Source organism: Microplitis mediator, chromosome 3, assembly GCF_029852145.1.
Source record: "Microplitis mediator isolate UGA2020A chromosome 3, iyMicMedi2.1, whole genome shotgun sequence".
NCBI classification, from domain to species: domain Eukaryota; kingdom Metazoa; phylum Arthropoda; class Insecta; order Hymenoptera; family Braconidae; genus Microplitis; species Microplitis mediator.
Window position 1 is genome coordinate 7,488,399 of NC_079971.1, and position 15,900 is coordinate 7,504,298.

General features: G+C 29.4%; 3 protein-coding genes across 9 annotated transcripts; all 3 read left to right on the forward strand.

The window, feature by feature from the left end:
* The first annotated feature begins 228 nt into the window (after positions 1–228).
* On the forward strand, positions 229–3,243 carry LOC130665467 (uncharacterized). The gene is made up of 3 exons (XM_057465878.1): positions 229–1,848; positions 1,929–2,240; positions 2,849–3,243. The coding sequence occupies exons 1-3, from the start codon at positions 339–341 to the stop codon at positions 3,073–3,075; spliced, it is 2,049 nt and encodes a 682-aa protein (XP_057321861.1). The 5' UTR covers positions 229–338; the 3' UTR covers positions 3,076–3,243.
* A 158-nt stretch (positions 3,244–3,401) lies between these two features.
* Positions 3,402–9,271, forward strand: LOC130665462 (putative mediator of RNA polymerase II transcription subunit 24). Of its 3 annotated transcripts, none has more exons than XM_057465870.1 (8): positions 3,402–3,608; positions 3,708–3,876; positions 4,663–5,759; positions 5,822–5,956; positions 6,041–6,074; positions 6,486–7,316; positions 8,031–8,342; positions 8,416–9,271. In XM_057465870.1, exons 1-8 carry the CDS (start codon positions 3,531–3,533, stop codon positions 8,646–8,648), a joined length of 2,889 nt encoding a protein of 962 aa, XP_057321853.1. In that variant the 5' UTR covers positions 3,402–3,530; the 3' UTR covers positions 8,649–9,271. The 3 variants fall into 3 exon arrangements, with proteins under 3 accessions (XP_057321853.1, XP_057321854.1, XP_057321855.1); XM_057465871.1 differs by having other exon boundaries at positions 3,403–3,608; positions 6,489–7,316; XM_057465872.1 differs by having other exon boundaries at positions 3,516–3,639.
* Positions 9,272–9,900: 629 nt separating this feature from the next.
* On the forward strand, positions 9,901–15,844 carry LOC130665461 (uncharacterized). 5 transcript variants are annotated; one of them, XM_057465864.1, is made up of 5 exons: positions 9,901–10,117; positions 10,210–10,300; positions 11,082–13,505; positions 14,044–14,355; positions 14,461–15,844. In XM_057465864.1, the coding sequence occupies exons 1-5, from the start codon at positions 10,019–10,021 to the stop codon at positions 14,664–14,666; spliced, it is 3,132 nt and encodes a 1,043-aa protein (XP_057321847.1). In that variant the 5' UTR covers positions 9,901–10,018; the 3' UTR covers positions 14,667–15,844. The 5 variants fall into 5 exon arrangements, with proteins under 5 accessions (XP_057321847.1, XP_057321848.1, XP_057321851.1 ...); XM_057465865.1 differs by having other exon boundaries at positions 10,210–10,282; XM_057465868.1 differs by having other exon boundaries at positions 9,969–10,085.
* Positions 15,845–15,900: the final 56 nt, after the last annotated feature.

The following is a 15,900-nucleotide window of genomic DNA, read 5'->3' on the forward strand; positions in this document are numbered from 1 at the left end:
TTTACTCCGTATGCAAAGTGAATTTTTTTAAAACTCCAGAACTCTGAGTGAATTCTGATTCAAATAAAATCTGTAATCATTCCCAATTCTTTACAGTAATTTTAAAATTACATTCACTCCAAATTCAAAGTTTAAATTTTTATCATAAAGAAAAAGAAAATAAATTCCTACATTACCGATAATTAATTTTTTTATCCCGCCATTTAATTATTTCCGTTGTATCAGTAATTTAAAAAAAATCCAATATGTCTTCTATTGTTAAAGTCGCAAATGGAATGTTAAAGCTTCCAATAAATTTGTTTGAATAATAAATAAACCCAACAAAATAATAAATAAAAATGGCTTCGAAAGCGCCTCGATTACTTATTAAAATCGATAAACTTATACGAAACAGGAGCGATTCAAATTACAACTCAAATACAGAATACGGCTGTATTTATTTTCACACCGACATAAACAACAGTTTCGACGTAGCCAGCTATTCAACAGTTGATGACAACCATAACTTGAATAATTACTCAGAAGAAAATTTGCTCCACGACTTGAATGAAATTTTAACCGAAGATTTGGGTGACTCTGATTTTTTTGCTCCCGATATAAACGGGTGTCCGACTTCACCTGTCGTTTGTAAACAAAATGATGTAAGTACTCCGCATATTAATGATTACACTGACTGTTCTCAACTAGATTGTCCTCCAATCGTTGTATCATCATCACAAATTTCATTCCCATGTATTCAAGAAGAAAACAAGCAAATAAGTAATGACGTAAATCCTAATAATCAATTAATTGATACAGAGTACGAAGATTATTACTCATTAGAAACTTACACTTCAAATAGTTATCACTGTAATTCAAATGTCAGCTCAAATTTCAGTAACATGGAATTTAATTCCAGTAAAAGTTTATGTCTACAACGAGACTTGAGAGCTTCTGTAATGGAGATGACGATTGATAACCAGATGTCAACTGTCGATCCTGAAATCTGTAAAAATAATAATTATGTCAAGTCACTTTTACAAAAAGAATTAAAAGTTGTTGTAAAAAAGTTGACTGGTGAAGAACTATCGGCTCGGATCCATGCCAGTAACAATAAAAATACCATGAGCTGGAAGAAAGAATTGAAAGTGTCTTTGAAAAAGATGACCGATAGCGAGATTATTAATTATACTAGAAAAAATAAATCATCCAGAGATGATAATTTGAATGGTTTTGATATGACACACGACAGTGGATATTTTGAGAGCAGTTTTATTTCAAACACTCGTGATACTATTGAGGTTTATCAGGATCCAGATGCTGATACTGTACTAGATTCTTTGATTAAATTATTTAGTAATATTGATGATAATACAGATGAGGATGAAGGACTTGCTGGCATCGACTGTTCTGGTCTTGATGATGTTTTGAATTCAAATGAAAGTCATGATGTTTTGTATTTAAATGAAAGTCGTGATGATCAGCCAGATAATTTAAATAATGAAGAAAATTCTGTAGATTTAAATTATAGTGATGATAATTTGAATGGTTTACAAAAAAATGTAGAAGTAGAGTCTAAAAAAAATAATTCAAATAATCACAAAAAACGTAAAATTAAAGATAAGCGTTGTGAGTATCGATGTGTAAAAAAATTTGTCTACGATTTTGGGTTACTGGGTTTCAATGATAATGGAGAAGCCTTTTTCAGCGATGATTTAGTTCCTCAAATTAAAAGTTATCGGATATACGAATCAGAGGAAGTCACAATAAAGCGTTCGATAAGAATTGAAACTTCATCGAGTCATAAAATTATTTTTGTAGGAAAAATTATTGTCAATGATAGTTATCGGCAATCTATTGAAAGTATTGGTAAATAATTGAGAAAACATTTTATTTATTTATTTACTGATGGATATATGAGATACTGATTTAATTCATTTTTTATTCAGGTGGAAAAATTGTTGATGATCCAAAAGTTGCTACGGTATTGGTTGCTAAGAAAATTAGCAGAACTGTAGAATTTCTGTCCGCAATTTGTCGATCGATTCCGATTGTTTCTGTCCAATGGATAGAGGATTCTTTTTATAACAGAAAATTTGTTGATCCAAAGAATTATTTGCTGAAAGATACTGTGACAGAAAAAAGATATGGATTTCGCTTGGAAACGAGCTTGGAGAGAGCGAAAAAGAAGAGAATTTTTGAAGGATATACTTTCGTTATTACTTCGGGCATTCAAAAAATGAGTTTTGATCAATTAAAATGTATGGAAAATTTTTGTATCTTAAGGGCATCTCAGACAATATCCCCCAATTTTTATTTTATTTATTTTTAAAATATTAAATGATTTTGAACTGTCATAATTGTACTAAAATTTTATCAATTAATTAGAAAAAAGTTAAAGCACTGAGGCCATTCCCTGATAGTGTCTCACTTTTTATAAATTTGCAATGACTTCATAAGCGCATCAAAATTTTATTAATTAATTTAAAAAAATAAAAGCATTAATTGAAAAAAGGACAGAGCAGTTATAATTTCTCTGAGATATAAAATTAAAAAAAAAATTATTTACAGTTAATATCAATTGGAAGTTAAACGAAATTTGGAAAAAAATTTATTCAAGGAATTTCGTTTCACTCCTAATTGATAACATCTCTAAGTAATTTTTTTAAAATTCTTTAACTCGGCGAAATCTTTTTTTTTTTTTTTCAATTAAGAATTTAATTTTTTTTAATTAATTAATAAAATTCTAATACTGAAAATTGAAAGTCATTGAATATTTTCAAAAAGTAAAGGGTATTGACTGAAATGCCCTAAAAACAACTTTGTTGTTATTATTTATGAAAAAATAAATAACTTTGCTTATTTTTAGATCTAATTGACGTAGCCGGTGGTAGAGTTTTTAAAAGCAGATCAAAAATATGGAGACCACATACAATTCTGGTGTCTTGCAGTAACGATCGTAAGAAAGCTGAAGAAATGTTTAAAAGAAAACCTGATTATTATGAATGTGTCGTTAAATTGGACTTCATTATAGCGAGTTTGCTTAAACAGCAAATACACACTAATCAGTACGCGTTGAAATTTAATACGAGATAAATGTTAGTTTTAAAAAAATAAGCCACTGACATTAATTTTTTTTTTTCTTTTCATTCTAAATACTAAAAAATGTAACATAATTTCTCGAAGAACTTAAAATTAAATAACTAATTAATAAATTTGAAAAATTATAGAGTACTGATGATAATATAAAAGTAAACACTTAGTGTACTTATGTTTATTTTGTAATTAAATAAAGTTTTTTTTTGTTGAACAAAAAAATATAAATTAATATTTCTATTAATTGCAAACTTGTTAATGCGACGTTTTTTTATTCAGGATTTGAAAATGGCGCCAATTTTTCTCTTCTTTCCCGCCATTTTTACGTCAATGCTTTCGAATAAAAACTTCAGGATTACTGTGTTTGCGTAATTTGTATGCAAAAAAGTAAAATTAAATATAAAATTATATTTTAAAAAATAATAGACAAGTGTTTATATATAGCAGCCTTAAAAATGATAAATATATTTAAAAATTTAATATACAAAAAATCCGGGGAACCAGTTGTCAAAGTTGAAAAAAATGATTCTCAGGTAAAAGCAGGTTATGGTTACTAAAAAAAAAGTAAATGATTAAATATTTATATTATAAATATATTTATATTTATATTTAAAATTTAAATGATATTACAGGACTCAGGGATTGATGATATAATTATACATGATGATAATAATATATCAAACAATGTTGATTCTAGTAATAAACTTAATGCTGTTGATTTGATTGAATTAATAAGTGATGATGAAGATGATGCCAATGATTTGGTATCAATTATCGAAATCCAAGATGATGAAGTCCCTGGTATCTATTTGAATTGATGTTTGATTCTTTAGCACCCAAGTAGCACTTTTAGATGTCTATTAAAAAGACAAGACAAATTTTTTTTTGTTGTTTTTTTTTTATATAAATACGACATACAGATGTTGATCTTAGGGGTCATAGAAAGTTTGTATTCTTTATCCCGTTTTAAAAAAGTCATATACAGTGTCAAGTCGTTCAAATGACACTTGATAATTATTTGTAATTAATTTTTTTGCCGCCGTTTGTCTCAAGTCTTTTAAGCAGATATTTTTTCAATGACTTAAATTCTGATTATTTTGTCATTAGTCTGGTACCTTATCGATAGATCAAAAAACAGCTTCAAAACTTCTATCTTATAGATCCCAAGTTGCACAGAGACAACTTTAAGATGACTTTTAAAAGACAAGACAAATTTTTTTTTTTGTCTCAAAACCAAGTTTCTTTTTTATAAATGAGACATAGAGATGTTGGTCCTAGGAGTCAGGAAATTTGTGTCCTTAGTCCCGTTTTAAAAAAGTCATTTCAAGTGACATCGTTCAGATGACACTTGATAATTATTTGTAATTAATTTTTTATCGCCGTTTGTCTCGTCTTTTAACCAGACACTTTTTCGGTGACAAATTTCTGATGGTTTTGTTATCATTTTGGTGTCTTATCAATAAATAAAAAAGCAGCCACAAAACTTTGATCTCATAGATGTCACAAAACCAAGTGCGCTACTTGGGTAATGTAATAAAATTAAAAATCTAGATTATCTTTAATGAATTTTCAAATTATTTATTTTAGTCAAGAGTATTTCTCAAACTGGAATTACGGAAGTCAATAAATTATCAAACTCGGATGATAATACGGCCATAAAAAATAATTCACTACCTTTGAATAATAAAGAAGTTAATGGTGAATTAAATGATGATAATATGAACTTAGTGCACCAAAACTCTTCTTCGATTTCAGATTTAATGCTGCAATTACCTGATAAGAATTTAGTCTACCAGGAAAATGAATTAAGCAGTGAATCTTCGACTGCAGAAACAGATTGCCAGAAAGAAATTATAAATAATAGTAATTTGGTAATAAGTATGATTACTGATAATGAAAAAGAAGATGTGAGCAATAAAAATTCAACGGAAAGGAGTTTGATGATTGTTGGAAATGAAAAAACGAGCGTCATTCAACATCAAGTATTGACAAATACGACTATTGCTACAACTCAGCAAAGTCATTATTATGTCTTCAACAAAGCACAAGTTCTTAAGCCAATCCAACATGAATCTCCAATTTCCCCAAGTGAAAATTCTCAAAATAATAAAGTTGTAATGTTCGTTACTCCCAGAAGAAAAAAAAATCAAAATGTATCTTCAGATGCTGAAAATAATTCAATTTCACAAAATTATTTATTAAATCCAGTCCATGTTGTTTCTTCAACGCCGGTTCTTGCATCACAAAATAAAAAATTAATCAAAGTTCCATTGAAATTAAATCACAATAGTTTAAAACTTGGTGGTAGAACGTTACTGCCACTGAAAAAAATATTTTTAAATACTCAGCCATCATCGAAACCAACAGAAAAAAATTCTAATGATAAAACTACAGAGACTGCACCCACCCCTTCTGTTCCTACTCCATCTTCTTGTTCAGAAAGCGGAACTTCAAATGCAAAATCGAAAGAATCATCAGTAGAAAATAATACAGAGGCTGTTACTCCGAATCTTCCAGCGACTGCTGACTCTCAGTCAAATATTTCTGTGGCTAAAGAGTCGGCAAGTATTACATCGAATAAAGAAAATATTACAGGTGATACTTGTACTGTACCTTCTAATCCTCAGGCATCTGCTCCTGTGGCTGAAAAATCAAACCCAAGACCAACGACATCTTCAAAAGAAGTAAATCTAAAATTAAATTAATTAACTATCAAACATAATTTTAATTATATTTTTATATTCAGGTCCAGGTGGATCAAGATTCGTCACCGAAGAATCTGAAACGTAAAATTACTGATGACAGTTCAGCAACTGCGTCTTGTTCTCGTTGTCAAGAAGCTCCTCCAGCTAAAAAACAAAAGACACAGTCATCAAAAGAGGTAATTTACTATTTATTACATTTAATTTACTTTAATATTTCTTGTAAACGAAGTAATGATCAACACAAATCTTTTGTTTCAAAGAACTCGGAAAGTGATGCTGCCATCAATACTGAAGGTAAAAGATAATGATCAAGTAAAAGACTAAAGAGTAATAGTATATTGTATGACTAGAGATGAAACAAAACGATTTCAGGCCAGGGTGAAGTCGGCTGACATCATCCCCAATCCGCAATTATTCCCTGCATTGGAACTTGAAGTTTCGGTGTCAGCAGCCAGTCAGAAACAAGTTAAATTAAGACCCATGGTGTCATCAACTATTAGCGTAAGCGTAAATTGTCATTTGCAAGGGTCAAAACAAGTTTGTTTCTGCCCGCTGACTGAAGGCATTCGCAAGTTACTCATTTGCTAAATTTGTTAGCGGTATTGGACTGAAATCAGCTTTTTTCGACTGGCTGTAGAGACACTGAAGCTTCAAGTTTCGATACTGGTATTATAAAAAAGTATAATAAACTTTTAAATTATTAAGTAGGTTCTGACGTAATCATACGCTTGGACGGAAAGTCAGCAAATAAAATTGAAATATCAAATGAATCATTGGAAAATGGCCAACAGCGACAAGTTATAAGCCAATTTTTTAATGAAATAAATTCTGTTGTTATTTTACAACCACCATCGGCATCACAATCAATAATAAGGATAATTAATAAACCGTTCTGTCACAATAATCAGAAGTCTACGGTTAATACGTCACCGGAAGTTATTGATTGTGTTAATGAGACTCCAAATGATAATCAAACGTCAAATAATAATAATAATAATAATAATAATATTAATAAAGATTCAAATAATAGTGAGAATTCAAATAACCAAAAGACAAATAACAACAATGAAATGTTAAAAAATAATGAGAAGTCTAGAGAAAATCCTAATAATAAAAATACTAATGATAGTGAAAGGCTTCAGAATAAAACTTTGAATACTAGCGCGAACCCTGATAATGAAACTTTAAATAACAGCAAAAGGCCGGATAATGAAACTTCAAACAACAATCAATCTTCTGGTATTAATAATCAATCGACTAACAATGAAAGATTAAACACCAATTTGAATTCGAATGTTAGTGAGAATTCAAATAATTTAAAAAATTTGAATGCGAATGTAAAGATTCAAAAAAATGAATCAACTCCAAGCTCTGCAATACCCTTACAAAAAACCGTAAAACCGGAAGTTAATTTTGCTGGGACATTATCTCCTTCCGGTTGGTTACAATACGGCACTCGTTTACTCAACAGAACTGATAAAATTTGTTTTACTGGTGAAATTGATGAAGAACGTCAGACGGCAATAGAAAAACTCGGTAAATTTTTTTATTTATTTATGTTTAAATAAAATCCAGATCACTCCGAAATCACTCCGCTGAAAAGACAAACTCCCTATTTACTCCGTAAGCCGAGTGATTTCTTGTAAAAACTCCTAGTGACGGAGTGAATTCGGATTTAAATAAAATCCGTAATTACTCCGAGTTCACTCCCGATTTTTACAGTCTGTAGTCTTTGTAACACCCAAAATTACAAATTAATAAATTTTTACACGCTCTGAGGTTACTCTGTCCTTCATACTTTCACTTGGAATCACACTTCTAAATCACTGCTTGACTCCACTGGGTCTTCTACATTTCCGCTCTTGCACATCACGCCCCCCCCGTAATCTTTTCAGTTTTTCTTCTCTTTCTTTTTCCCTTCTGTCTATTTCTTTTACCCCCTTCATTTCTTCGTCCCTTCAGGATATCACCCACAGATTTATCCTTTCTCCCGCCCACAGTCTCTCCCGCCTACAGTTTCTACCCAATGTTAAATAATGTCTTTTCCTTTTCCACACAATTCACACTTTTCTCTTCCTCCCACTTCCTGCTATTCTTTTCTGCTCCCACATCTAATCCTAGCCAAGTACACAATTCTTGCTGTTTCCTCTAATTCCTCCCCAGTATGAATATCCTTTTACCCCAGGTTGTAAATTTATTTTTTACTTATTAATTATTCATTGTAATTATAATTATTAATTTATTTTACAGGAGGACAAATTACAGATGATCCATTAGTTGCCACTGTTTTGGTCGCTGACAAATTTCGAAGAACATTTAAATTTATTTGTGCAATCTGCAGATCCATTCCTATCGTCGCGACTCAGTGGATCAATGATAGCATTGATAAAAATGGTTTTGTTAACCCACATGAGTATATATTGAAAGACGTACAATCTGAGAAGAATTATGAATTTCAACTCAGTGAAAGTCTTATGAAAGCAAGAAAAAAACAGCTTTTAAATGACTACACTATTGTTATTACACCGAGCGTTAATCGTCCAAGTGTTAATGAATTAAAAAGTAATATTTATACACTTGTTCTTATTGATTTAATTATTTATAATTGCAATTTTTAATTATTTATTTACTCCAGGTATTATTAAATTAGCTGGAGGTCGTGGGTTAGTAAGAGCTCCGAAATACTGGGGACCCAAATCCATGATAATAAGCTGTGATGAAGATGCTTCGAAAGTACGAAAAATACTGGAAAAAAAACCGCAAAATATTTTGTGTCCCGTCGTAACGACAGACTTTATTTTGTCCAGTTTACTGCGGCAAGAACTGCAAATTAATACTCAAAACCTCAAAGTTGAAATGAAATTTTAAATTTTATTTATTGTTATTTTAAATTACTAGTAATATTTATTTTTAATTAATTATTCATTTTAAAAAAGTTTAATTAATATCTAAAACCAAACCATTTACGAATTCAAATAAATGCGTGATTATATTCATATTTTTTTGGGTTCTACTGCAGTTTCTACATCAGATTTTGATTACCAAAAAGATTTCTTCAGGTTTTTTTTAATATTTGAATTTTTTTAATCGGATCTAGTATTCTGTGGTCTAATAAAATAACTAAAAATTAAAAACATTAAGAGCCAGTTTTACTAATCTGGATAAAAATTAACCCAGTTTGAAAAACTGGCGCTAAATTTCTAGTTGATTTTTATATATTTAATATGTTTTTTCAGTTAAAAAAATATATCGAATCAATAATAATTTGAACAAAAAAAGTTTGTTCATATTCAAAGAAACAGAATTGTAAAGTTTGTAATGATAAATTTATTGAATCACAGATAAGATAACAGACCCAGTAGCCTATCAGGGAACTAGTACTCGATAAATCATATATTTGTATATTTATATTTAAATTCTAAATTTCAAATATATATATTTTAATGAGTGTGAATATAGCAAACATCAGACAAATTTTAAATTATAAATAAATAGAGTAAATGATTAAAAAAATAATATTTTTAAAAAATGCGTTTATCAATTTCAAAATTTTTTTAATGCGCATTTTTTAAAAATTCAATTTTATTAATTATTTATTCTATTTATTAATAATTTTAAATTTCTCTGGTATCTGCTACATTCACACTCATATATTTTACTAAATATAGATATACAAATATATGGAGTCTTAACTTCTAATTGAGAAAAAAATTTTAAAAGAATACTTTCAAAATAAAATATTAATTTCATGATATAGAACTGCATTAGAAAAATAAACGATAAGAATTAAAATAAATTACGGTATTATTTTAATTATTTATCATTACAGTGTTAATTAAGTCAATAATTAAAAACAAATACACATTTAAGATTTTAAAAAATGTGATATATTTAAAAGATAAAATATTTATAACATAATATAAAATATTAAATATTAAATAATTAATGTAATAATAATTTTAATGAAAATTTGTTAATTAAAATCGTAAAATAAAAAATTATTTTATTAAAACTAAACAATTTTAAATACCCGCCTCCATTTTGTTATTAAATTTTTTCCCGCCAATTTTCATGCCAACGGAGAACAGACGCGAATTTGAAACGGCAAGAGAGAGCGAGAGAAGGAAAGAAAGTAGTAACGGAAACAAAAGAATAAACACGACTAGAGACTAGAGTCCCAGCAAGACCCAGTTCGGAGTAATCCTCTATTGTTGAAAGTATAGACAAATTCTGCAAAAATGTTAAATATTGTGAAAAATTATCTAGAACGACGATCAAAGTTGATCAAAGCCTCAAGAGAAAACGGTAAAACAAAAAAAAGAACAACAGAGGTTATGGTAATTGATCATTTTTTTTTTTTTTTTTTTTTTTATAACAAACAACGCGAAACAAATGAATTAATTTTTAGTAACAGAATTTTTTTCTATAGGGTTCAGTAACTTCAGTTCTTGGAATCTCTACTTTAGCTGCAAATACTAGCAACGCAGTTGAAGAAAGTAATGGTAATAATTTCGTACTAGGTATTTTTTTTGTTAAAAGTTTTATAAAATAAATTATGTAATTTGTCTGATTTAGAGTCAGTTCTTCAAACTGAGTTTATTTTTAATCCGGGCTTAAATTATTATTGCTTGTAAGGTAAAAGGCCCAGTACCCGATTAGGAAATTCGAACTCCATGTATTTGTATATCTATGTTCACTAAATATATATCTATATAAATACATGGAATGATCAAGTACTAGTTCCTTAATCAGATACTAGTTCCCTGATCAAGTACTAGTTCCTTAATCGGGAAGTAGTTTCTTGATTGGGTACTAGTTCCTCAATCAGGCACTAGTTCTCTGATCAGGTACTGAATCTTTCACTTTATCTACTAAATTTTACTAAATATAAATATACAAGTATTTGGAGTGATCGAGTATTAGTTTCCTGATCAAGTACTAGTTCTTTAATCGGGTACTAGTTTTTTGATCGGGCACTAGCTCCCTGATCGGGTACTGGGTCTCTTACCTTATTTACTAAATTATACTAAATATAATTATACAAATACATGGAGTGATCGAGTACCACTTCCCTGATCGGGTACTAGGTCTTTTACCTTATACAGTTGAATCTCGTTAAAGATTTTGCTGTCTTTTTTATAAACCAGATATCGCGATAGTTTGAGTGAGAAATTATTAGTCTTATAAGAAAGTCCTACTGTTACTATATATTATCAATGTACTAGCAATATTAATTTGATATCCGGTTTGAAAAGCTGGTTCTTATGTTTGTAGTAATAGAAAATTTCTTTGATATTACAGAATCAAGTACAAATATGCCGGTGAATAGGTTAGATAATGGAGAAAATGTTAACACTACTCAAGTTGAAGAAACTTCGATTAAAAGACAAAGTAAGTTGATAATCTCAAAGGTAGAAAACAACAAAATTATTGTTGCTCGTAAAATAAATACAACGCAGAAGTCAGTTAAGTTCATTAAAAGCTACTCGAACAATGATACCACTAATACTGGTGGTAAAACAACATCTGAAGAATTTGCTGTTTCAAGTACAGTTCCACATGATCCAGCAGTTGAAGAATCTACAGCTCTAAAAAAAATATCTAATAACGTTGCAGCTGATAGTGACACTGTAGGCCTAAAAAATAAGGTCACAAAATATAAGAATTCAGAAAAAATAATTGACTTGGGCGACTCCAGTGACTCAGAATCAACGATAGTATTGTCCTGTGATTTAAATAAAAACAAAAAAATGTCGAAAAGTAAGAAGTGCTCGTCGAAAAATCCGAAGCGCGTGTTGATGAATTTTTCAAAAAATTTAAATGGCAGATCTACTTTATCAGTTCATAAGAAACTCAATAAATCTGCGACAGTTATAAGTTCAAGTAAATTGGTTGATAAAAAAAATAATAAAAGTCAAGATATTTATGTTGATGATTCTGATTTAACTTTAATGTTGACGGCTGACGAACCCAATAAATCCCAAAATATTATTAAAAATGAAATTAATGATGTTTATGTTGGTGATTCTGATTCAACTTTAGTGTTGACTCCTGGTGAGCAGAATAAATCCCAAAGTATTGATATAAATAAAGTTAATACTTGTCTTGGTGATTCTGATTCCCCTCTAACGTTGACACCTGACGAGCCCAGTAAATTCCAAAATATCATCAAGAATAAAGTTAATGATACTTATGAAGGTGACTCTGACTCAACTTTAATATTGACGCCCGATGAGCACAATAATTCCCAAAATATCATCAAGAATAAAGTTGATGATATTTATGATGATTCAGATTCGACGGTTCTTTTAACACCAGCTGACGAGTGCGAGAATCGTAAAAAAATAACAAATAAAACTTTTAACAAAACTAAGGAGTCAACTGAACCTCCCAAGAAGAAATCTAAAAATTCGGGAGTTTGGAAAAACGGAACAAGTCAATCGACTAAGATTGAAGCTCCCTGTGCATTATCAAGTCAGGAGTCAAAAGATAAAATTTCTAAAACATTTAGAGATGGATCAGTTAATTTATCTGGGCTTCCACCTCATGAGCTAGAAGAGAAACTCTCTGAAATAATTGGAGATGGTCAATTAGAGCCTCAGTCTCATCTCTTAACTCAAGATGTTTTGAAATCTAGTCAAAATAATGATTCAGCTGACAAATCTGATAAGAATCATTCTTTAGAGGATACATTGAAACTGAATGAAACTTTAGATATTCGAAAGCTTGATGATACATTGAGGTTGAGCCAAACTAATGAGTCAACTGATTCAAGCCTTCTACATTTGAATTATCAATTGTATAATGAAAATTCCGATGATGAATTGACGGATTCATCGTTAGGAAAGCTAGTAATTGATGAATCGGCTGATAAAACTATAGATTCTATGGATCCTATGGATATTTCAAATATTGATCAAAATAACGATTCACTTGACGACAAAGAGGATTCTCCAGATGTCAGTATGAAGTCATTTGGGTCAAATATTAAATTAAAAAGACTGGAAAAGAAGCGAGAGCTAGCTATCAGGATCGAGAGACTAGACGTTGCTGGATTAATTAAAAAGCCATCTAATTTATGTATGCAAAAGGAGTTGAGAGTGAGATTGGAACGATTACCGTTTGTTAATAAAAAAATTACTCCCATTAAAGCGCAGGGTAAAAAACGTAAATCTCCTGATCAAAAACTACTGAAGAAGAATAAAAATGGAGGTAGTGACTTGGAAACGTCTTTGAAAATTGTAAAGATTGTCTTGACTCCAATTAATTTGAAAGATTATCCAAATTTAAGAAATTTCCAAACTGACTCTCCAATTAATTGTTCAAATTTTCAATCTTCGACAGTTGACAAGAAACTTACTAAAAATAACTCTACTACTAGAGGTAATAAGAGTAAAATTTTAGGAAGTAAAAAACAATCTGATTCAACGTTATCGCCAACTCGAAAACGTTTAGTTTATAAAAATACTCCAGAAAAGAGTAATTCCATTAAGAAAAGACGAAGACCGAATTTGAAGGCTGCCATAAAAAATGTTAACTCAGCTGCTAACAATAATTTGAATGAAAATTCACAGTTAAAAAAAGAATTGAGAGTTAATTTAGTAAGACTTTCTATGAACGATGTGGTTTTGTGGCAGTCAAATGTTCAAAGACAAAATCAAATTTACAAAATTTTATTTAAAGGCATCAAAAGTAAAATATATGAAAAAATGATACGAAAACTTGGTAAGTAGGATTATTTATTTTTTAAATAATTATTCTTACAAAAGTGAATTTAGCTGACAATTGGCAATTTTTGAATGTCCGAATAAATAAATAAAATGTAAGGAGAATTTAAATTAAAAATGCGTACTGAGATAATTGTAAAACCAGTACGCGCATTTTTTTAAATTTTATTATGTTAATTAACTTAAAATTTATAAATTGTCTCATATCTGCTGCATTCACACTCATATTATTTTTGAGTTACAGTCGAACGCCATTAACTCGGATTCCATTATCTCGGAACTTCCCCTGAATCGCTGCCTCCCACCCGATGCTATACATTTGTATGTGCCTGTATATATTTACATATGCATCATTCATGTAGATGTAAGAGCTCATGCGTGTAGTTTATTTTTCAAGGGAGAAGGGGCATCCGTTACCTCGAAAATTCCAAGAAATTTCCACTCCTCCGTAGACTAAATGTCCGAGTTAATGGAGTTTGACTGTACTTATGAATGATGTTCGGTGTAATTATAAAAATATGTTATTTGAATTATAGGTGGTGTTATTACTGATAATCCTACAATTGCGACTGTGTTGATTGCTGAAAAAATCAGCAAAACTTATGAGTTCATTAGCGCTTTGGTTCGCGGCATTCCTATTGTTTCAATTGAGTGGTTACATATGAGTATTGAAAAAAATAGGTTTATTGAACCTACTGAATATTTATTAGAGGATGTTAAAGCTGAGAAAATGTTAAATTTTAATTTTAAAAAAAGTTTGATGAGATCAAAAGAAACTAGTCTTCTAAAAGATTATTTTTTTATCATTATTTCAAGTGTCAGTTTGCTGTCTACTGATAAATTGACGAGTAAGACAAGTTATTTATAAGTAAATTAATCATTTTGATTATTACTATTTATTATTTTTTTTTATTTACTTGTAATGATTAATGAATAATGTATATTTTTTATAGGCTTGATTGAATTAGCTGGTGGAAAAAATTTATCGCAAGTACCTGAACTGTTGATAAATGAAAAAATATTTATTGTTTGTTGTAAAAAAGATATTCGACAATTTGAAAAGTTGTATGTAGATAGAAGAGTTGAAATTGTAACCGCAGAGTTCATTATTGATAGTTTATTGAAACAAGAATTTAGATTTGAAAGACCTAGTCTGTAGACGTAGAATGATACTGAAGTTAGCTGACGTCTAATTATTTTTGGATTTTTTTAAAAACGATAAATTAGAAAAAAAAATTGCACTTACAGTTTTTTCAATTTTCTACATGTGAATATATTTAAAAATTTTTTTTTTTTTTTTTTGTAATTGATTTGTTGAAAAAGAAAATCCGAAAATTGTTAATTGTCTGCAAACTTCAGGGTCATAAAGAATGCGGTATTTTTATTTTTTACTGAAAAAGTTCAAATTTACAATCGAAATTGCATTGTTATTATCTTTTTTTTATTTTTATTTTTGTGAATTAGAGTAGACATACCGGTTTTTGACAATACATTGTCTGTGGATAATTTAAACTTTATTTAGAAACGAAGAAATAAAAGTTTAAAATGTAGAGAACTGGTAGTTTTCTACGCTACTGAATGTAAAAATGTTTTTATGATACCAGCGTCGAAACTTAAAATTTCAGTGTCTCTACGCCAGTCGAAAAAAACTAATTTCAGTCCAATGCCGTCGACAAATTTAGCAAACGCGTAAATTTCGAATGTCTTCAGCCAGCGGGCAGCAACATGTGTTTCGTCTCTTGGAAAAAAAACGAATAATGTCTCTGCCCGCTGACTGAATGCTTTCGCAATTTAAACTCTGATAATTGTCATTGATTTAATTGTAATTTCAAACCAGTAATTTTTGTTACGTGAATGACAGTTCTGACTGTGATTAAGTTTTATAAAATTAGTGTCAATAATAAATAGTATTTAATGTTTCTGCTTAATTATAAATTGTAAATGACAATTTAATAGTTGATAACACCATTGGTCTTAAATAATCTTGCTTCTGACTGGCTGCTGATACAAACTTTAAATTCCAACGCAGATAAACATAAAAAATGTAGTGTGTGACATAGGATGAAACAAAATTTCCAACTGCGGGTGATGTCCAACTTTACCCTGGGCTGAAACCGTTTTGTTTCATCCCTTGTCACACAATACACTATTTTTTTTTTTTTTTCTTTAATATTTTGTAAACTTAGACATTATTATAAATAATATAAATTTAGAAATTAATATGCTTGTTAAAAAATTGGATATTTATACAGAAGTATGACTTCGCTTTTGGATAAATTCCATCGACAAGTATGTAACGAATGATTGATAATTATTTTTGTACTTTTGAATAAAAATTGCATCTAAATTTGTTTTATTAATATTTATCTGAATAAACTTTAATTATTATTTTC